The 21465-nt window shown below is 40.9% G+C and overlaps 2 protein-coding genes across 13 annotated transcripts in view; one reads left to right on the plus strand and one right to left on the minus strand.

The window, feature by feature from the left end:
• Window positions 1-1244: 1244 nt before the first annotated feature.
• MSANTD3 (Myb/SANT DNA binding domain containing 3) lies at window positions 1245-16181 on the minus strand. Of its 6 annotated transcripts, none has more exons than XR_011047778.1 (5): window positions 15519-15693; window positions 15135-15310; window positions 10062-10507; window positions 7626-8738; window positions 1245-4573 (listed from the first exon to the last, which is right to left on the minus strand). XR_011047778.1 is itself a non-coding variant. In XM_068395801.1 (5 exons), the coding sequence occupies exons 3-5, from the start codon at window positions 10474-10476 to the stop codon at window positions 8329-8331; spliced, it is 732 nt and encodes a 243-aa protein (XP_068251902.1). In that variant the 5' UTR covers window positions 10477-10507; window positions 15135-15310; window positions 15519-15693; the 3' UTR covers window positions 1245-8328. The 6 variants fall into 6 exon arrangements, 5 of the variants coding, with proteins under 5 accessions (XP_068251902.1, XP_068251903.1, XP_068251900.1 ...); XM_068395801.1 differs by having other exon boundaries at window positions 1245-8738; window positions 10062-10110; window positions 10204-10507; XM_068395802.1 differs by having other exon boundaries at window positions 1245-7788; window positions 8667-8738.
• The window catches only part of LOC137660783 (golgin subfamily B member 1-like), a 28369-nt gene continuing 22216 nt past the window's right edge, over window positions 15313-21465 (plus strand). For 3 of the 7 annotated variants that reach the window (XM_068395790.1, XM_068395791.1, XM_068395792.1), the window contains exons 1-6: window positions 16120-16458; window positions 17106-17178; window positions 18076-18144; window positions 18620-18650; window positions 20803-20862; window positions 21297-21377. In XM_068395790.1, the coding sequence (XP_068251891.1) occupies window positions 17128-17178; window positions 18076-18144; window positions 18620-18650; window positions 20803-20862; window positions 21297-21377 (292 nt within the window). In that variant the 5' untranslated portion in view covers window positions 16120-16458; window positions 17106-17127. Of the gene's footprint in view, window positions 15692-16118; window positions 16459-16940; window positions 16992-17105; window positions 17179-18075; window positions 18145-18619; window positions 18651-20802; window positions 20863-21296; window positions 21378-21465 lie in introns of those variants that run through there. The other 4 variants (XM_068395796.1, XM_068395797.1, XM_068395793.1 and 1 more) reach the window with 3 other exon arrangements.

The raw sequence follows: 21465 nt of genomic DNA on the forward strand, positions 1-21465 counted from the left end.
GTGGAAAGTATAAATAAAAACAAAAGCCCACATATAGCTGAAAATACAAAGTATTAGAAAAAGATTTGATATATTGTTCATTTGGTTGAATTTACACATATATCTAACTGGGGATGGTTTAACGTAGTTGGCTTCATTTTTTTAATTAAGAACGTGAACTAATTTGATGGAAGTAGCAAAGATTTTACAAGGAAGAAAGGTGAGAGCATGCCTGTGTGATATATTAACCACACCAGTTAACCAAATCCTAACAGAAAACTGAATCTGTCGGACTGAAGCTGTGTTAATTTATTGCTCTTGGTAGTTGAACACTGACAGGGTATAATTCTAACCTGTCCAATGATTGGGAAGATTTTAATATACAACAATTAAAAAAACCAATTGCTTACCACCCAAAGCCATTTTTACAGACCACCAAAGTAACGCACTGCTGTTACTATGTCCATACCTGTGTTTTAAGTTGTGATGGGATATGGGCTTGAGTTTGCTGTACCATGCGGTTTGAGTCACTTACGTCCATGCTGTGTGTAAGAGAAGGGCTTAACTTCAAGCCAGTCTTTTCCCATGCCTGTTTTTCCCATCCTGGCCCCCTGATAGTGCACTTGTGCTGGATTTACAGAAGCAGTGTTGGTAGCTGTGGCATTTGTACCAGAATGAGAGCGGAGATCTACAATTCTCTATCAAGCCCATGGCAACTTCTAGAGAAATATTTTGGCTTCAGTGGAAATGTGGAAATATAAACTGGAAGCAAGCGATTAATTTATCAGTCTACAAGAGGAGCAAAAGCAACATTTATCCCAGAAAAGAGTGTTGTATTTGGCTGAGACAAAGTACTGTTGCGATTGTTTATTGATTATACCTCTAAATTGGCTACCTTGTCAGTGTGACAAAGCACCTCAGTGACACAGTTAGCAATGATGGTTGTTCCTGCTGGCCAAAGCCCCTCCTTTTTTATTCAAATTCATCCACCGCCGCTGATTTGGTAATCAGAAAAGATGCATGGAGTCAGTGCCAGACGACTTGAGAACGTGAGCCCCTCACCATGGTCCGATGGGCACCACCACATGGCACCACCACATGGCTAAGAGCATCCAAGTAGGAGTATTGCACTCAAGAGGAACAGGACAAAATCAGTACGGGAAGTCGTCTTCAAATGCTATCAGCTACCGACAGAGTGCAACATAAAGCTCAGTCTAGCCTCAGAGTCCTCATGCGAGCCAGTGATTGAAAGCAAAACAAGTGCATTTTGGAAACTAATGTTGCTTTATTTGGCAAGGACTTCTCATTACACCTCATTTTAGACGGAAAGTTGGAGGTAAGGCAGTATTTGGATTAGACGTTATTGTTCCTTAAGCAGAGATTGAACCTCTCTATTAGGTCAGCACTGATAACTCCCAGCCTGCCAAAATTTCTGCCCTGGTTTAAATACCAAATCCATCACATCACCTCCCTAATTTGTACTTTCCAGAGTCTCAGTATGTGAGAGCATTTACAAGATCTTTTTCAGATAAATGGAATTTATCATGTGTGTGTCAGTTCAGATTTCGTACAGTCCATAAGCTTGGTATTCAAAAGTTACAAAGCCACGTGGCTCGTTGGGTTGAAGGTTGATTCTGTGGGAACATATAGGTGTCTCATAGAACAAAATTTCTAGCAAAGCTTCAGTGAGAGTAACAGGTCAAAATTTCAAAACTCCACCATTAAACAGAAGGAGGAGGGTTTTTTCCCTGCATTATACTGGGATACAGAATGCATGGCAGGAATTTATATGGGTGATTCAGCTGGTCCATTTGTGGCTTAGTAATTTCAAGGCATAATTCTAAGAAAAGTGAATGGATTTGTACATGACCAAATAACGGACAGAACTTGAGCAGCATATATGTCACCTCATTAGTGCCATATAAATAATAAATTACTACTAAATTGGCATATAATGCCAGTTTCAGGTTCAGGGCTGTCCAAGAACAGCCTCTTATATCTGAGAAGAAATATCTGAAGACTAGTGGAATACAATCAATCTCCAGTTGTGCTGAATGCAAACCTACTTCTACTTCCTTGCCAAACAAATTTGATTAATTAGGTGCTCTAACATTCAGTCAGAAACTGAAGCACACAACTATTCTGCAGCTGGACTGAATAACAAAAGGAAAACAAATAATCTCAATCCACATTTTAAAGAAAACATGTGAATTAAATAAGGACTATGTAAAAATCTATAGTGCTTATTTCTGTTACATTAGAGAGTTCTTTCCCTATATATATATATATATATATATATATATATATATAGTGCCTTTTTATCTAGCCAGATCTTCATTATTTTTTTTTCTTTTTTTTTTTTTTGTCCTGTGGCTGTTTTGACAGATTGGGAAATCTAGATTAGGATGAATTAGAAGATTTGGCAAAAATACTTCTTGATTCTACTGTTAAAGAGGTCGACCATCCAGTGAAATGCATCAATATGCTCTCACTAATATAACCATTTTATAACCCACAGCCATGCGGTGGACAACCTTTTTCTTGCTCTATAGTTTATGCCATTTGGCAGACTACATGCTGGACACATTTCACATGCCTTTCCACAGAGCATAGCATGTGTGTCTGGATAATGAATTCTCAGAAAATTGTCCAACTTCAGTTTAGTAAAGAGTGAGGTCTAATATCTCTGGCGGGATTCCTACTTGACGTGGTTACTTTTCTTATTGTCAGGCACTTGGAGCTGTGAATGGAGTCTCAAGCGAGAGAGTAATCAGGGAAGGTGAAAACCACGCAGGGGAATTGTTTGACATACATGACAGTGTTACCTCTTAGAACAGCTAAGAGCTGTCTTCACTTCTGACTTGCTCTGAAAAACATACCAGCCCCTTTTTCTGCCTTTCCAAGTTTTTAATTTGTTCAGTGTTATGAAAATGACTGATGATGTTGTGGGATGCCTAAACCCTTCACCAGCAGAACAGTAAAATGTTCAGAGCCACAGTTAGTACTTTTGTATTTCATTGCTCTTGTTTTAGGCCCAGAAATTTGTCCATGTTTCTGCATGCACCTTCTTTACATACAAGGGAATCAAGCTGTTTTATGTAATTCCATGACAAAAAAAAAAATTAAAAAAATTTAAAAAAAAATCTAAGAAGCAAAGTCCCTTGTAAATCAGCAGCACAGAAGTTAATCTGTGATACCAGAAGCAGAGATCACTGCTTGCTTTCACTGTAAAAATATATTATTATCCTATTCTTATAGATGGCAACAAATTGCCTTCTTTCTTTTTATCAAATGTATAGAACTGCCCTCTGTAATGTTTTCTTAAAATATTTTAACAGTCTCTGAATATTATCCTACCATCTTGTTACTTGGTTTATTTTATTAGCCTAAATGTATTAATTTTAGTACACATTAGTACTTACTTTGCATGGAAACGTTTCTGAATATCTAACTAGAGACAGATGTCTCAGTTTACAGTCAGCTGCTTCGAGAAGAAACAGAAAAATAATGAAAAAAAGACAGGCAATTATCTTATGGAAACAACTAAGATGCATCAGTCTTTTATAAAAATAGCTTTGAACAAGCTAGCTCAAAATATGAAATCACAGGACTACTTGTAAGTGACTTTACTTGCCTGGAAAAAAATACAATTAAAATGTTATTTTAGGACTTACATGTAATTCCCCTGCCCCCAAAGTAACAATGTATAAATGTGTAGCAGTTTATCATTTCAATGTCATCATGAGAAAAATACCTGAAAATATGATACTGCACGGATGTGGGGTTGTACAGATTGGAACCACAGAGGTTCAGAATGAAACTGGAAGCATTATAATGCAAGTGAGGAAGAGGGAGGAGAGATCGTAAAAGCCACTGTAACTACAACCAGCAAAACAAAAAATCTGCGAAAGATCACTCAAAACCACCTATGTAATCATACAATTCCTTGGGAGACTGATAAGATTTGTTATTGGAAACACATAGAGATAAATGACCATTAAACAAAATTCAGGACAACATCAGCTGCACTAGGTGTGGTATAACTCAGAAAAGGGTAGCCCTGAGCCACCCTTCCTTCCTCTGGTCACAGGGCTGTGAGGAGGGGACGATTTCAGTCCTGTGGTCTGAGCGCTGAGCTCAGCCACACCATCTGCAGCTGCTCTGTAAGGACCGCTTCTCCAAGCCATGGCTGGTCAGGAGGGCTGTGTCTTTCAGCCCTGGCCTAACACATCTCTGCAGTGTAGGAGGGAGCATCGCCAAGAGGATTTGTGGCTAGCAGCAAGATCCCTTGGTCCTGTGACAGAGCAGCCTGGGCGTTGAAATTAGTAGTATAATAGATTGCAGGATGGGTTATCTCTTTATCAAGGTAAGAGCCTCGATTTGAGGAAGTATCTGTGAAAATCTTCCACTGAGACTCTTCCACTACCTAGAAAGAAGGAACTTTGTTATCAGGAAACGCCAAACCTAACCTCTGCAGAACCCCAAAGATTTATGAAGAATTGGAACCACTTACACAGCTTCAGCATCCTGCGTTAGCTCTGATCCTGATGAACAACTCTGTATTCATAGACTGTCCTCTCAGAATTACATGGAGCTGGAATGGAGAAAGTGCTCTTCTCTATACAGCCCTTTCTCTATACCAACTTCTCTTCAAAATCCTCCTATGTTTCCTAGCCTGTGCACAGTATCCAGAATGCACGGGCAGCTGTGTAGAAAACGCTTACTGAACAGGCTTTCGATGGAAGGGGAAGAAAATGACTGAGGAGCACCCATTTCATTCTCAGATGTGATATAGGCAATCTGGGCAAGAGAAAGGAAAGAGCAAAACACATAGCTCTGGATGAAGTCCCCTGCTCATATTGCTGGTTAAAAAAAAAAAAAAAAGGGAACATAGACACAAGAAAGAAATACAGAAGAAAAAAAATCAACAAATAAAAAAGATTATACCAGATAACAAGCTACAATGATCTCCAATGAGAGACAGCACTAGGAGCCAGGCTGGTGTCGTTTTGAGAAGCATAAAGGAATTCATCATACTTTGCCTAGAAGGTCATAGTTTCTCTTCATAAGAACACAGAGGCTAAGAACAATGGCCACTACATGTCTGGTATATACTTTTTCCTATGGAGTTAAGCAGGAATTATTTTGCCCAGTGTATCTTTTAAGTTCATTCTTGCCAACAACTTGTGTAACAAATCCAGAAAAGAACAGGCATGTTCTTCTTCTTAAAATACTGCTGTATTTTATCTATGAAAAAAACTTGGGAAAATGCCTATATAGCTTGGCCAAATGGTTAACAGGAAAACACAATTATGTGAAAGTATCTGAATGATGTAAGCTAGAAAAAAGGGAGAGGAACAAATGGACATATTGTCTGAGACGGCTATGTTACATATAAGAAAAGGCAAACAAAAGAAAAAATAAACCCTAATACCAGAGGGAGTAATTGCAAAAAAACAAATAGATAAAAGACACATTTCTCAAGTCATTTGAGCTCCATCACACCAATCATTTTATGAAGCCTCTAGATGGAGAAGCCAAACCCAGGCAAGGAGACACACTACTTCACCTTCTTGATCTTTTACGTTTTTCTCTGTCTATCACCCAACCTTGCAGCAACCAACAGTCAACTACAGAGAGCAAAGCAAAAGCCTGTGTCACTAGTAAGCCATCTGTTACCTGTACCACAAAAGCATCTTGTATCGTTTGTGTTAGGTGTGACATTCCCATTCTTCTTTCACATATGTACTGATCATTCTTTCTTTCCTATCTTCAGATTAGCTCTTCCTAATTTTTCTCCTGTGATCTTCTTTCTTTTAAATAGATGCTGAATTTAAATGGTCTATTGTTCAGCCTAAGAACTGTAACTTTTGGCCTCAGAATAAGAATATATACCAAAATGCAAGGCATTGCCCACTTAGTACAGTCTGAAAACATGCATATTTTAAATGATTTTTAATATAAAAATAAAACAATCTTTCATGAGCAATGGTATAACTTTCAGGAATCAAAAGTACCCTTATCTCACATATCATGAGATTCTCCCTGGACTCTGATACTTTCTCGCAGGGCTATCTAGACCTGGATTGTCTGTCCGTTCTTGCTGTCTTCACAGTGCTGAAATTGTCTCCTCCTGCCACCTTTTGACACCTTAACATACATGGTTTCAATTTCATAGTTTCAAATTACTTTCACTTAGAAGCAGTGTGGAAGGAATCCCATCATTGGTTAAGACAAATATCTTTCCTATTCTTTTTTCTCGATGGTGCCTGAGTAACTGCCATAACCACTCAAATAAATGATTCATCTTCCAGACCACAGAATGTAACCTCAGAACAAAAAACTCCTCACTGCTGTTTACTTCTTCCTTTTGCCTCTATTGTTATTATACAGGATTGTCCTACCTTCCAATAGTGTTTCCATTCAGCAGAAAAAAAAAGTGTCCATAATGATATTCTTCTTTGGAAGTCCTCTGCTTCCTTCACACAGCCAATTTATAAGGAAACTAACTTTGCTGTCAAATAGATCTGTCTTCAGATTTCATACATGGCCTATTTTTTTGATCTTGCAGCAGCTCTGCAATTTTTTTCTCTCTGTCATATAAAATAAGTTGCAATAAATCACTCCCATTGAGATGCTAATGTTAGCACGTTGAAGGGAGCAATGCATGTACCACAGCGTTAACCACAGTGAGTACTGTGTTTCATAATGGCAGTGCTTGCAAAGATGAATCACCAGCAGGGAAAGCAGTTCAAGAAAAAGAAACACAAAAAAAAAAAACAAACCCCAAAACCAAAAGAAATTCACTCCATCAGAAAGAACATCCAAGGAAGAGATGGGAGTGTAACTGGGAATGTATGTTTTGTAACATACATTTGAATATGCTGCTCACTGTATGGACTTGCTCTCACAAATCATGATCTGAAAAGTTTATTGAATAATGGGATACTCAGGTTTTTCACTGAAAATTTATGGGTTTGTTCATTTTTCTCACTGCTTCAAATGATGGTTGTACATCTTCCTGTAAAACAGCTTTTCACACATCAGAAGTTCTTAAGAATCTTTGTGGAGTTTTGTATTTCACATTTTCTTTACCCTTGCCCCACTAGACTAAACGATTGCCTGGGGAAGGATTATCTTTATTTGTGCTTTCTATCATCTACTATTCTGGGCCGCTAAACTCTGTGGGGACCTTCATGTGAATGCTTTCTTACAAATCATGTCCATCATCCCTCACTGACAGCAAAGGCAAGAAACACACCACCATAACACACAGGACAGAACAAAACAGAACAGTGCTCCAAGACAGATATGATTCCCTTGAACTGCTTCCCACCCTCTGTGATGGTAAAGAGGGCGAGTCTTAAGTCTTCTCTTGTAGCTAGGGAGAGGCTGAAATACTTCTGCTATGCCATCAAGTATTGCATGTGTAGGCAGGGGGAGACTTTGCCAATGGACTGGGTGGCTTGCTACATTTTAAGAGCTTTATGAATTGTTAAAAAGCTCTTCCCCTCAGAATGACTCCAGGTGAACAGCACACAGTGCTGGCAGCAGCGTGCAACCCTCCTATTTTGGTATTCTAGTTGAATACAAGATGGGCCTGGAAAAGAGAAGACAAGCACAATGGCTTTTGAGAAAGCAGTCACCTTCTTTCCAACTTCTTAATGGTCAAGGCTCAAACAACTGGAGGGCCAGTCCAGGACCATTCTCTCAATCAGCCAGTCAGCTGGAAAATATCACTGTTCTTCACGTGCAAAGGGCTCAGCTACTACAGTGGTCCTTTTGCTCCTTCCTTCATTTTCACATCTTCTGTGAAGAATAAGTTATGAACTATATTAACCACAGACAAGCTGTTTTTTTTTTTTCCCTAAGCCCCAGCATAACAATCCAACCAATACTTGTCAAACACGTTTTCTCTCAATAGCAGAGAGCAACTCTAACCCTTGCCTTCATTCAGGAAACAGTGGATAGGAAGAGATAGAAATCAAAAGAATCACTATAACCTGATGTTTAAAGCTGTTTTCTTAAGAACACCCAATGTAAGAACACCCAGAGTACCTTAAATTTCAAAAGGATGTTAGGGTATTCTGAGAGGGGAAAATATGTTCACATTTTAGAACACTGTGTATGTCTGAAAGTCAAACAAATCAGAACTACCTACAAATGAACAATATGATTTTCCCCTTGGTGGACTCTACCACTGTTTCCCTAAACGTTAAGAGTCAAAGCACCTTCACTATCAGCCCGGCACCTACCCTGTCACTGTACATTCACATTAAAAAACCCTCTTTCCAGTGCGCGTTACTCATAAATGTGCTCAATCAGACTGATTCTCTGCCCCTTTATGCTCTATGGTGAATTAGGGAAGGGTCTGTTAAAGGATGATACAGGCCATTCTTTTGTGATGGTCTGCAGTTTTCTCTCCCAATACATTTTCTTTTTATTTAGCACTTCCATTTTTATCCTGTGCTCCTCTTCGGCCATCTCACACTCTCTTTCTATTTGCTGTATTTTTGCCACATGAACTTCATTCATTTGGATTAACTGCAGTTGCAAAATTGACATTTGCTGATGATGTTCTTCCTCGTGCATCTTTTTCAGAGCACTTTCCTGAGATGCTTTACTTCTGTAGTTCTTATCTGCTGCTATTCTGACATCAGAACACGAAGGCTCAGGTTGGGAGGTACCTTCGCATACTGGGAAATGTACCAGCTCTTTCTCTTCGTCACAGAGTTCTCTATTTGAGACAATAAATGACTCTGCAAAACACAAGAGGAAAACGTATTATAGTATTCCCTTCTTGTCCCTCAAGAAACACAAACTTGTGATAATATAGTTATTGGAGTATACATCTAAACCTTGTGCTTCTGTACCATAGTACAGGAGCCACTACATAATGCAGTTCTGTTACAGAATACTAAGGGCATAATGGTCTGAACTGAACCACTTTGGGCTCTGTTGATAGACCTCCATGGCTATAACAGGAGCTCAGAATACTAAAGTGAATGTAGGCATTTATAAGTGGCCACATAAATTTAGGTGTCTGAGCCTGAAGCTGAACCTTAATGCAGCTGTTTAAGCCAAATGCATATGTGTCTTGCAATGTTTTTATGAAAGATCTGAGCGTCAGGTGAAGAGCTGCATCAACATTAATACCAAGAGACTGAGGTAATACTAGGAAGAATACTACTTATTCCTTCCTTATCGCTACTGTACATACTGTAAGTGCTGTGGCATATATTTTTAGGAAAAAATTATATTATTCTAACTTTGAGAAAATTCTATCAATTCTACTGAAATAAGAGAAACTATTAATGGAATAAAATAGTAACCACTGCAAATAAGGGCCTCAAAATACATTCCTTTAAAAATCCTGATTACTACTTATGGTAAATACAATTATGAAAGAGACATTGTAAGAATACTATCTAACAATGTAATTACTGTTGTCTTTTGAGCAAGGACAGTCTTCTGTGTACAATCCTGACATAATAAAGTTTGCAAGAAACCTCTGTAGCCACCCTCCATTCTGGTTTTGGATTATTCCTTCTGTATGCTTGCCAAACAAAGAAGAATGTAATGCTGAACTTTTTCAAAAAGGTCATTCTCCAGAGTGGACTGCAGTGTGAAATATGGCTCTACATACTCTTTTAGTCCTTGAAAACAAAGGAGGAAAGACCTACAGGGAGCTCTTGCAGCAGACAATTGTGTATCAGTTTGCTGCTGGTGCCTTTTTTTCCCCTCCAATGCTCAGACAATCTTTTTCCAACAAAATTATACTTTATAAAGGATCAAAATATCCTTGAGACTATTCTCTGGAAAGCCAGCACGATAGCTACTGTGACACTCGCCACAAAGTAGCAGATATGTCAAAAACTGGTGAAAAAAAACTGTGTAAAACCTCAGTTTAACTCCTGGGGGCCTAGGGAAATACACAGAGACTTGTACTATCATAGCTCTGAAATTACTTTTCTATAACCAGTAGTCACAGCTAAGTGAGAGATTTAGACTGCTGAAAGAGAATCACTGGCAAAATCACATACAAAACAATACTACTTGCATCATTACAGTAACGTTTGTACCTTGACTAGAAGCATCAGGCTGATATTCAGAATCTTCTTCTGGTGGGCTCTGCAAAAAGTACATTTGCTCAGGCATTATGCTGGCAATCTTCTCTTTCCCTATGATGTGAGTATTTATAAGTGGACTAATACTTCTCTTTACCTTCTCCCGCCTTTCATGTGCCATTATCTTTTTTGTCCGTGCCTTGATATTTTCCCAGCATTTCTTTAACTGTTTGAAGTCTCGCAGTGACACACTGGGCTGTGAATTATATTCATGAGCTAGTGCTTGCCAGGTACGTTGTTTCAGAGCAATAGTTCTTGCATCACTTTTTTTACATTCAAGCACGTATTTGTATTTTTCAACTAATGCAAGCAGCACACTCTTCTCCACTTCTGAGAAGTATTTAGCAGGCTTTATTATCTCGTTTTGCATTTTTTACTGTTTCTCCAAGAAGCCAACAATCCTATGAAAACAATGTTGAAAGCAAAAAAACAAACACAAATTAGAACTGGTTACAGTATCAGGAAACTGCGTTTCAGCAAATAACTCCTAAGCATAGCTTCTGATTCTAACACAGCTCATTTTCTAAAACAGCTTGTGAATAGTCCTAGAGTACATAATGAAACATTCAGGTAAGATACAGTATAATTATATGCTGTTTCCTATTGCCACTTTAGTGGCTACACAGTTACAGAAGTAGTATGCCATAATGAGGAGAAGTTCCTTGTCTTTGATACCATTTGTCTTGATACAAAATACTTAGTATTCAATTAACTTAGTAACTTGTTGTTAATAACTTATTTTCCTATTCACTGCACTTTGTTACATTCAGGGAGTTGTGAAATCCAGCCCTTGATTGCTTCAGGTTTAAGTCTAAAGTGACCTTAAGCAGGTTTGGATTTCCTTTGGTACACAACTTTGCCGACAACACCAAGCTGTGCGGTGTGTTCGACATGCTGGAGGGAAGGGATGCCATCCAGAGGGACCTTGACAGGCTTGAGAGCTGGGCCTGTGCGAACCACATGAAGTTCAACAAGGCCAAGTGCAAGGTCCTGCATGTGGGTCAGGGCAATCCCAAGCATGAATACAGGCTGGGTGGAGAATGGATTGAGAGCAGCCCTGAGGAGAAGGACTTGGGGGTGTTGCTTGATGAGAAGCTCACAATGAGCCGGCAACATGCGCTTGCAGCCCGAAAGGCCAACCGTATCCTGGGCTGCATCAAAAGAAGCGTGGCCAGCAGGTGGACGGAGGCGATTCTGCCCCTCTGCTCTCTTGAGACCCCACCTGGAGTACTACGTCCAGCTCTGGGGCCCCCAACATAAGAAGGACATGGAGCTGTTAGAGGAAGTCCAGAGGAGGGCCACGAAGATGATCAGAGGGCTGGAGCACCTCTCCTATGAAGACAGGCTGAGAGAGTTGGGGCTGTTCAGCCTGGAGAAGAGAAGGCTCCAGGGAGACCTTCTAGCAGCCTTTCATCACCTGAAGGGGGCCTACAGGAAAGCCGGAGGCTTTTTACAAGGGCATGTAGTGATAGGACGAGGGGGAACAGAGTTAAAACTGGAAGAGGGTAGATTTAGATTAGATATTAGGAAGAAATTCTTTACTGTGAGGGTGGTGAGACACTGGAACAGGTTGCCCAGAGAAGCTGTGGATGGGCCTATTGTTTCCACTACTTCCCTCACATTACTTCAAGATGCAATAGATGTCACCATCAGATTTCCTCTTTTCAATATTTTTTTCCTTAACTCCACTGCACTAGCACTCTCTTCATGCCATCCTTGAAATTTCTTTCCCCCAAATGTCTTAATACTTACAGTTATTCTCACCTCTTTCAGTGAAGGCAACTACCTACATTTACAAAGAAAGCTAACAGACAAGCTAATAACAAAATGAGAAACCAACTCTGACATAAGAACAGGAGCTTTCTCAAGTAGCCCATGAAATATGGCAAAACCCAGCAAAACAAAGAGGAGTCAAAGAATAGAGGAGGCAGTAGAGCGAAGCCTAGAATAGCAAAACTGAAACAAAGTGAACAGAAATAAGCAATAGTCTGAGTTTAAGGTAAGTATGTTAAGTCAGTAGCAGCAGCTAAGTTGTACTCTTACTGAAAAAGAGGCAACACTCAGTTTGTACCTTCTGTCACCCCTCAACTGGGTAATCACTAGACATGTACTGACTGGACAGCCAGCACCTGTCCAGTGCTGTCCAGTCACTGTTCTGCTGTCTCTTACCAAATGCTGTTGTCACGAGGACATGAGAGAGCTGGAGTTTTTGCAGCAGACAGGATTTGGGGGACAAAGGGAAAGATCCACAGGAAACCAGGCTTTCTTAGTTCTGCTGCTTGCAGAACAGCTTGTTTATCTTGCAAGAAAGAAAAAGGTGGAAGAAGGAAGAGAGCTGGGTGGCTGAGCATAAGGGATGGTTCCCTGATCCAGCATTTCCTCCATCACACTTTATCAAGTTATTTATTACTCTCTGTGAAAACTTAGTCACCCCACGATTCCAAACTATTGATCTGCTTTCAACAGCTGCTGAAATTACGTTCTTGGGACTAAATATCGATGCTTCAACCTGTCTTAGCCTCAGTTTCACTGAGGAACAGGATGAAAAGCAGTCCCACCAGCAAGTCATAAGGTCCAGGAGCTTATTACCCTGAAAAAACAGGATCAGAGGCTCTGTGCGATCAGCAATGACTCTGCCTTCTGTTGATGAATGTAAATCTAGTTTCTAGCTTTGAAAAGGTGTGAGAATCTCAGATCAAAAATCACGACATGTTTGTGTGTAGAAAAACCCTTTAAGTAGAAAAACAATGGATTTTCAAGAACTTTGGAGACTAAATTCAAAAAGTCAAACAATGATACTGGGACTTCTGGATTCCAGGTGCTAAATATTTAGCTACACAGACTGGCAGAGATCAACTGATGCCAGTAAATATTTAAAACATTTCCAAGTATGACTTCATATACATGAACAATCTCTGTACTAGGATAAAAGCTCATCTTTCATGGATGGAGCCACAGGAAACCCTTAAGTATCACTTTCATACCACACTATCATTTATTGCTATTTTTACTGTGGTAGCATCTGAGATCCCCAGTCATAAGCTCAAACACTGTACATTTAAGAACAGAAATGTAGGTCCTACTCTGAGAAGAAGATAATATATTAGTCTTTCCTTCCTCCATACACATTCCTAAATATTTTTTCCTACTCATACACACTGTACTTGTGTTCTTTCCATGAAAAAGCCAGGATTATGATCTAGGATGCATAAAAGAACTCAAGAACTGGTGAAATCAGTTTAATGCACTTAATACACAGAAGAAAAGAGTTCTTGAAGATTCTTTTCAAGATCTCACATGCTTACCCTGCTTGCTTCAATATATGAAAGTCCATTTTCAATTAGGTGAAAAGAAAGCACTCTGAGACGTCAGAGAACTTAGAGTACTGAGAAGTTGCAGCAAAACACCACCACATATTTATATTTACCTCTTTTTCTTTATGCATATCAATCAGCTTCTGGTAGCCCACTGGCTCCTCTGTGGAATATGAGAAAGGACTCTCAGAAGCCCAAACAATTTCCTTTTCGAGACTAAAAGATCCTTCCAGGACATATGCCTAGGATATAATTTAGCATGTAGGAATCTGTGCTGAAATGGAAGTAGTTTACTGTGTAGAGCTCATACAGTAAATAGGATTGATTTGGGAATATGTAGGCACATGAGAACGGTTGCACAGTAAATTCTAATAAACAAAGAACTGAAGGCTCTCCCACTCTTGCAGGTACCCAGGCACTAAGACACTTGCAGTAGGGAAGTACATTATCCTAAATATCTTCTCCTGGCATGGCTCAATTCACAACTTGCTTTAAAATAAATCAGTGTCCTAAGTACTTGTCCTCTCACACAAGCCTTTATTGCTTTAAAATAACAAAAATATCTCTCAACTCCTGATTTTTACTTTGAAATGTTGTGTGGCATTCTTCTTTTAAAGACTATAAGGGATGTGCTGTGATCTGCTGGAAGAAAATCTTGAAGAAAATTACACGAGTGAAGAAGTGCACATATGTTCATAAATATGTATATATGTATTATTTTGCTTGCACACACCTAAACATACACCCAATCTCCAACCAGCTGCAAAGAAGTCCATTAAAAAAAAAAATCACTTCAGGTTGACATGTGTGAGCATTTTCAGTCCCCGAAATGTTTTTTCAGACATAAGAAAATACAAAGAGAAAGTTATGGTGGAAGACTTAACCCAAATGTTAAGGTTATACTAACCAAACCCAAAGAAAATAGTTTGCTAGCAAACTGTGGTCACTTATGATGTGAAAATAGAATTCATTTACCAATGCCAACAGGATTACTATCAGAAATAGTTAAGGATTGAAAAAAAGAAAATGTATTTATCCAACTTAAATTGCAGATGAACCTTTAAGCATAGTCACTAATTAACAGCATTGGAAATCAAACATAATTCTGTCCTTTTCATCCAGTGTTTGAGGATGAAAGAAAGGTACGGGAATACCATGACCCAAACCAGTCACAACAACAGGTTTATATTTCATTTGAATGACAGAACCAGCAGTAAACAGTGTCCTTCTTCCTCAAATGTTGTTTTCCTCACAGAGCTTCCATCAGAGTGTTCCAGGCCCGACCCTGTCTACCTTGAGACTTGAAATCACTAGAGATGCATATTACAAATATGAATGAGATCTATGTGGAAATTGTGTTACATATAGTCAGATTAAAGAAACCCTTTGTGTGCCTCCCCCGTTTTAATACAAATTAATAGTTATCGTGGATCATCCAGCAAATGAACAAAATAATCTATTAGTAAAAATTCACAGCACTTTGCCTAAATTTCTCCTGGCAAATTTTATATATATAAACACGCAAATGTATTTAAAAATATATATATAATATTACATTATATATACACACACAGAGATATATTTTAAGCGGGTCATCCCGCTACCTATGGAGGACATCCAAAGCAGTTTGTGTAAAGAAAGGTAATGGACGCAGGTTGTTATTTCGAACGATTGTCTGAAATTTATCAAAAATAGGCATAAACACGAATCCTACCAGACTCTCCTGCACCCGAACTTCTCAAACATTAACGCGAGCTTGTTTTTATTTTTTCCTCGCTAGCTCCTCTTCTGCTTGAACGAGAAAGGAGAGCAGGTCCCGGCTCGACAAAGAAGACCGCTCCACCCAGGGCGGGCATGCAGGCTGCGGCTGAGGCGCGGATCCAGGGACATCTACGGCGGCAGGAGGAACGGCAAGCGGTCACGGCCGTCACCCAGCGCCCGCGGGGACCGCGCTCGGCGGGGGCGGCGGGGACAACCCCACCCTGCAGCCCCCGGGTTTCTCCCTTCTCATAACAAAGCGCCGCCGCCGCCGCCGGCTGGGCTGGGCTCCCCTCCCCTCCTCCCCGCCGCGCTGGGCGGCCGGGCCTGCCTCCCTCACCTCCTCGCCGGCAGGTCGCCGGCACTCCTCCAGCTCCCCGCAAACCCCGCGCTGGATTTCGGCCTCTCCAGAGGGAAGACAGCGCGTCACTGGCCTCTACCCACAGGAGGGCCGGGCGGCGAGGCCCGCGGTGCCGCGGGGAGGAACCGTCCCGGGGGACCCTGAGCCTTCAGGTGCAGCGGCGCTGCGGGGGAGGGGGGGGGGTTGGGGTGGGGGGGGGGGGGGAGGGGGAGGTGGGGGCGGGGGCGGGGTGTGTGTGTGTGTGTGTGTTGGGGGGGAACGACGTGCAAACACCGAACGGCCGCCAGGAAGGGGGCGGGCAGCCCCGCCCGCACCTGACGCGGGCCCCGCGGGCGGAGCTCCCGGCCGCACGTCGCTAGCGCAGCACCCCGCGCCCCCGGTGAGGAGCGGGGTGGGTGGGGGTCCCTGACCCCGCTCGCTCGTGCGTCCCGGTGCAGCGGCAGGAGACGCCAGCTCGGGCTTTACCTCCGGCAGCGCCCGGCGGAGCGACGCGCGTGTCCGCCAGCGCCCCCAGCGGTGGCTGGGGGAGGCGGGCCGGGGGTGCCGCGTTGTTCCTGCGCCGCGCCCCGTCCTCTCCCGCCGCGCGGAGCTCTGGGTCCTCGCTAACCACCCGTCCCGTCCCCCGGGTCGGTGGGGCTCCCGCGCCCCTTCCGCGCCTAGCGTGACGCAGTTCCTGCCCGCCCGCTGCGCCCCGGGCCCCGGCTGGGAGCGAAAGGGCGGGGGCGTGCGCGCGTTGGCTCTCCCCTCCGCGGTTGCCGGAGGGGGAGCGGGGAGCCGCCGCAGCGGCGGTTCGTGCGGCGGAGGGCCACCCTGCAAGTGGGTCGGTGGGAAGGAACCGGTGCGGCAGCGGGGAGTGCCGGTGGCCGCTGGGTGCCGGCTCCCTCGGCTCCTCCGGGTGCTGCCCGCTCCCAGCGCTGGGGTAAGCTGGGTGCAGCGGTGGCGCGGCGGTTCCCCCGGCTCCGTGCGGGAGCAGGTGTCCGTCCCCTCCCCGGCAGAGCTGGAAGTGTCGGCAAGGCCACTTCCCCGCGTGGTGCTGGGTCAGCTCGGCGGGCGGCCCAGGGGCCCCGGCTCGCTTTCTCGGCGCCTCTGTTCGCCTGCGGTTTGGCGCTTCGGCCCCCGCCCGCCGCGGTCCCGAGTGGGAGCGGCCTTTTCTCCACAAAACCCCGTCGAGGTCTTGTTACAAAGGCGTACTTGGGGCTCTGCCTGCCTGGCTGTTGCCGCTATGTGTCATCTGTCCCAGCCCATGCGCGCATTTCAGTCCCAGGAAAGAAGTGGGGAGCCCGAAATAGTTCGGATTAGTTTTGTTTCGGGGTGTGCGTAATCTTCTGGTGGCTTTGTGTTTCCTGAGGGAAGCTCTTAGAGAAGAATTGTTTCTTTCTGTGCTGTGCTTTTGTTCTCGAGTTAAAAATGTGATCACTAGCCTGGAGGTTTAAAGGTTGAATGTAACTGAAGGTGAGGCACGAATTAAAATTGGAATATGCATGAACCTTAAATAGGTGGAACAAGAATATGAATGATTTTGTGAAGCTGAAACAATAGTTTGCAATCTTTTTTCAATTTGCCTAGTTTCCTTATCTAAAGATCGAATATGGACCCTGAAGCTGAGATAAAGAAGCAAATAAATCCTTTCTACTGCAATGTAAGTATTCCTTACTGAAAGTTGTAACTTATACAAAATAATTTTGCTAGAGCAAAGTTGGACTAAACCAAGTGTGAACGTTTTTTTTTCTTTTCTCTTGAGCAAAATTGATAAATAGCACCGGAGTTGAACTTACTTTGCTGTATTTGTCATGTTTGACTTGGATGTGTGGCAGGAACCAACTTATTAAAATTAATAATTTTATTAATATTATATTTCTAAATAATGGTATTCTTTTGAAGTGGAAGATTAAACTGCAGCTCCTGTTCAGAAAAAAAAAAAATCCTGATGTATCTGGTTCTCAGGTTTATTGCTGTTGTGTTTTTAGAGGAGGAGAAAATATTTGGACTGCCTTTGTTCATTCACATGAATTTAAACCTAATCTGCTCCTGTTCTGAACTGGCCCAGGCATAAACGAGCTGTGACTGGAAAACTTTGTATGCATGTGAGTGAGGCAGGCCCCAAACTGTTCAGAGTAAGTGTGTTAGACTGGATGCAGCACTCAGGAGAACTGGCTCATCTTAGACAAGTGTGCTGGCTTGTTACAGTTATGCCATGCTTCTGGTTCAGGGTTGGTTACTAGTGTATGTGGAAGATCTCGGATCTCTCTTCACTTATCCACACAAAAATATGCTATGAGATAGCTGCAGTGTTCTGGAGACATCTGAAATTTTTATGTGATGTAGAGATTCCTTTTATTCCACTGTATTTTGGTGGTCTGGGAGCCTCATAAGGAAAAGTTCTAGAAGCTGCTTTACTTTGTCTTTGTAGGAATAGTACTTTTGTAGAACTTACCTATACTGCCATTTCGATAGCAGAGTTGTTTTGTTTTGATATCAGTGGTATTTTTTTCTGCTGATTTGTGTGCAATGCTAGAAATACTTCTCTTTATCCTAGATTTGTAAAATCTGGTGTGCTTCTGCATTAAACCTGCAGACTCACTTCCTTGGATTCAAACACAAGACGGTAAGATCAGTTTTTGAACGCACCTTTTGTCAGATTTTACGGATTTATTTAGCAATAGAATATGGATTTGAAATTATTTTTAATGTAGTTTTAAAATGTGCAATTTCAGATACTTAGCTAGTTGTATTGCTTTACTATTTTGTTTACTGCAATAGAGTAGAACTTAGTTTTGTACATTAGTCCTGTCAGAAAACGTTGTTACAACTTTGTTTCTTATTCTGGATTAGTAAAGACAATACCTGAGAATACATGGCTGTTAATAAATGTAAAATGGAATTATTTTAATCATAGACAATCTAGGAAAAAAAATGTGTGCCTCCTTCAAGTTCCATGTACTTATCTATTCACCTGAGACAATCTGTGGTGTTGGTGTTAATCGGAGTTATTTTGTACATAATAAAATGTTTGCATTGTTATTTTTTTAATCCGAAGTGTCTGTGTTTCTTCCTTTTTGGTTGATGACTTGGTAACTTAGGTTGAAGAAGCACTGAAAGCTCATGGCATTGGTAAGTGCAAGATTTTTTTACTTCCTACACTGTTCTATACATGCACCTTTCTCCCCACCCCAATCTAGGTGTTTATGAAACGAACAAGAAAAAGACTTTCTCAAGACCTGTGCTTTAAGACCTGTCTTGTGTTCCTTAATGACATAACTATCTAATCCTACAGAAATCAATTAATAATATGAGCAAGAGGTGTGCAAAGTTTATTAAAAAGCACTAGCTACAATACTACGAGTCACCTACATTTAAGTTTTGAGAAACCTTAAAGAATTCAAGACCTTAGAGACCTTCAAGATTTAACATATATTTTAAAAAAACTATGCTTCTTAAAGCATGTAGAAATACTTTTTTCTGTATATACTTTATATTTGTTTTTTAAAAGAGCTTATTAAAAATACCTTAATTACCTGAAGCAAAGTACTTTTAACAGGTTTAATATATCATTAAACCTTCCCCAGGTCTTTATGAACTGGTCTAGTTCAAGCAGGAATGAAGGTCTAACAATGTTCATAATTGTTTTCCTACTTCCGTTTCATGATGCACCAAAATGTATTTACAGGTTTCTGCAGTGCACTGCTCCTAGAATTTGGTTTGAAAGTTGTGGCCCAAGTTATACATAGTCATTGCACCTACCCAGTCTGGGAATTCTTGTAAGGACTGTAAAGGAAATTTGTGATTGAATATTTAGCAGCTGGATGCTGCTGAAATGGATGCCTTGAAATGCTTAGAGGTGAATTGGCAGATAGTCATGATATTTTTATTTCTTCTTTTTTTTTTTTTTTTTAAGGATTGGCTGGCTACTAAAAAATTTGATGAGTTCTAGTGACCAGAATATGATTCGTGTTATTAGAGTCTTTGTAGGTTTATCCTCATAACACTTTATTTCTTTTCTTTTACTGTTCTGATCTTTTGGTTAAGATCATTTCAGAAGGTTGGTGGTAATGCAGCCAGTATTAAGCAACGTCTAATTGGCAGGAATGAGCTGGCAGCTTCATCAGTTGTCAGCACAATATAGTTTGTAACTTAAATACTCAAGAAAAATTTTCATTAAGGTTATCTCTGTAATCAAAGCATATATGACTCTTTCTCATGCAGGAGTATAGGTTGAAGCCTTCTGACTCCCACCTTCTATTTAGGGTTTATTGCAAGCTTTATGCTTAACTTCTTATCAATATCTGATGTTTTAGAATGAGGTTACTTTTAACAGGAGAGTGACAGGGTTGAGGGGCACTTATGAGATGAAAAATTCAAATTTGCCCTTAACTGGCCTTGTTTTAGGCACTGCTAGTGCTGTATTTATTTATGTATTTATTTATTTTCATGTAGTGAAATGTTGAGCTTTCTGAATTTCTGAAATTCTATTCTTGCTGTCCTATAGCAAGTGCATTCAAGGAATAGCAACTTGCTTCCTTTGCGTGCTTAGCATTCCACTCCCAAACAACGCAGAATCTCATCTCGTACAGATGTCTCTCTCCACGTTCCTCAATGGCAGATCATGTGATGTGGTCATCTGTGTCTTACCTTTCTTAAGGTTCTGCAGCCCCAGCCGTATCACATGCCATATGTGGATAGAAAAAAATATTTGATTGGGGAGGGGATAGCTGCAGACCTTTTGAAAAAGGCAGCAGGGTTATGGGCTGAGTCAAGTGCCCTGGCAGGCAGCATGTGGGCTGGCAGTTTAAGCACCTCAAGTTCAATGAATTTAAACTGAATTGCTGTGATGTATTGGATTAAAGTAACCCTGAAATCTATGAAATTAAACTTTGTTCACTATAGAATAAAAGATATTTGCACCATAGTGCATCAGTCAGGCTTTTCCCTTGTTGCAAGTTGTCTTCTGTATAAATTAAATTACAGCCAAAATTACTTACAATTTAAACCACTGTTTAATAGTTTAATTTTGTGATGTGTGTTTGAACCCATGTTGTGCAATAACTAGTGGCTTGGTTGGTCTTCCTCTCTGCCTGCTTTGTTGAATTGCTGGACATGAAATAACTATGTTGTTGTTTGGTGTAAACTCAAAACTAAACATAGCTTATTTTTCTCATGTCAACAAAAGCACAAAGAGTTTTCTTAAAAAAAATCCATTATCATACCAAATTGGTTTCTGTATTTACAATTTTATTTCCACTTCTGGTTTGTTTTTTTTATTTAGTTAAAACTGCAAGTGGCTCAGGGGAGCAAGTGAAAACACCTGTAAAACTTCCTGATTATGGTAAGAATGTTCAATGCAAAAACAAAAAAAAAAAAAGAGGGGGAGAAATAAAATATTTTGAGGTACAGTGTTACAAGTGATGTCTAGACCTTAGCAGGTCATTGGGAATTCATTTCTGTTCATTGTACTTTCCATCTGCAGTAATATTTTGTAATAATACGTAAAACAATATTTACAATCAAAATGCTATGAAAAGAGTGAAATAGGATTGGAGGGATAACGTTTCTCAATAACTGACTTAATTTGTGATGTGGGGCGATGTATGAGCAGGGATTCACTTGAATGTGAATTTCTCAGCATATTTTCTCTAGGCTAAAGGTTAAAGTCAGGACTTCATTTCATTTTGGAGGGGTTTTGTGAGGTGACTTGAGCCTTTGAAAACTGATTGATAGATGAATGATGTGGAATTACTTAAAACTGATTTTATCTTACAGTGCAAACTGAGCCAGAGAGGTTTCATGGACAGACCTTGGAAGAACAGCTTAATACATGTAAAGATTCAGAACCTGCACTTGGTGAGGGCTTTCAATACTGTAATTGTTTGCTTGTGTGATGTTTACCATTAAAGATTATTGAGTAATTTTTTTAAGACGTAAAATCAGA

Source organism: Nyctibius grandis, chromosome 3, assembly GCF_013368605.1.
Source record: "Nyctibius grandis isolate bNycGra1 chromosome 3, bNycGra1.pri, whole genome shotgun sequence".
In the NCBI taxonomy this organism is placed as follows: domain Eukaryota; kingdom Metazoa; phylum Chordata; class Aves; order Nyctibiiformes; family Nyctibiidae; genus Nyctibius; species Nyctibius grandis.

Bases quoted from the DNA above. Each gene is read 5' to 3' on its own strand.
- MSANTD3 (XM_068395799.1), bottom strand. From the start codon at position 10,476: ATGCAAAACGAGATAATAAAGCCTGCTAAATACTTCTCAGAAGTGGAG. The intron at 8,739-10,061 runs GTACAAACGTTA...TGTGTTTTGCAG, and splicing joins GCCTGATGCTTCTAGTCAAG to AGTCATTTATTGTCTCAAAT.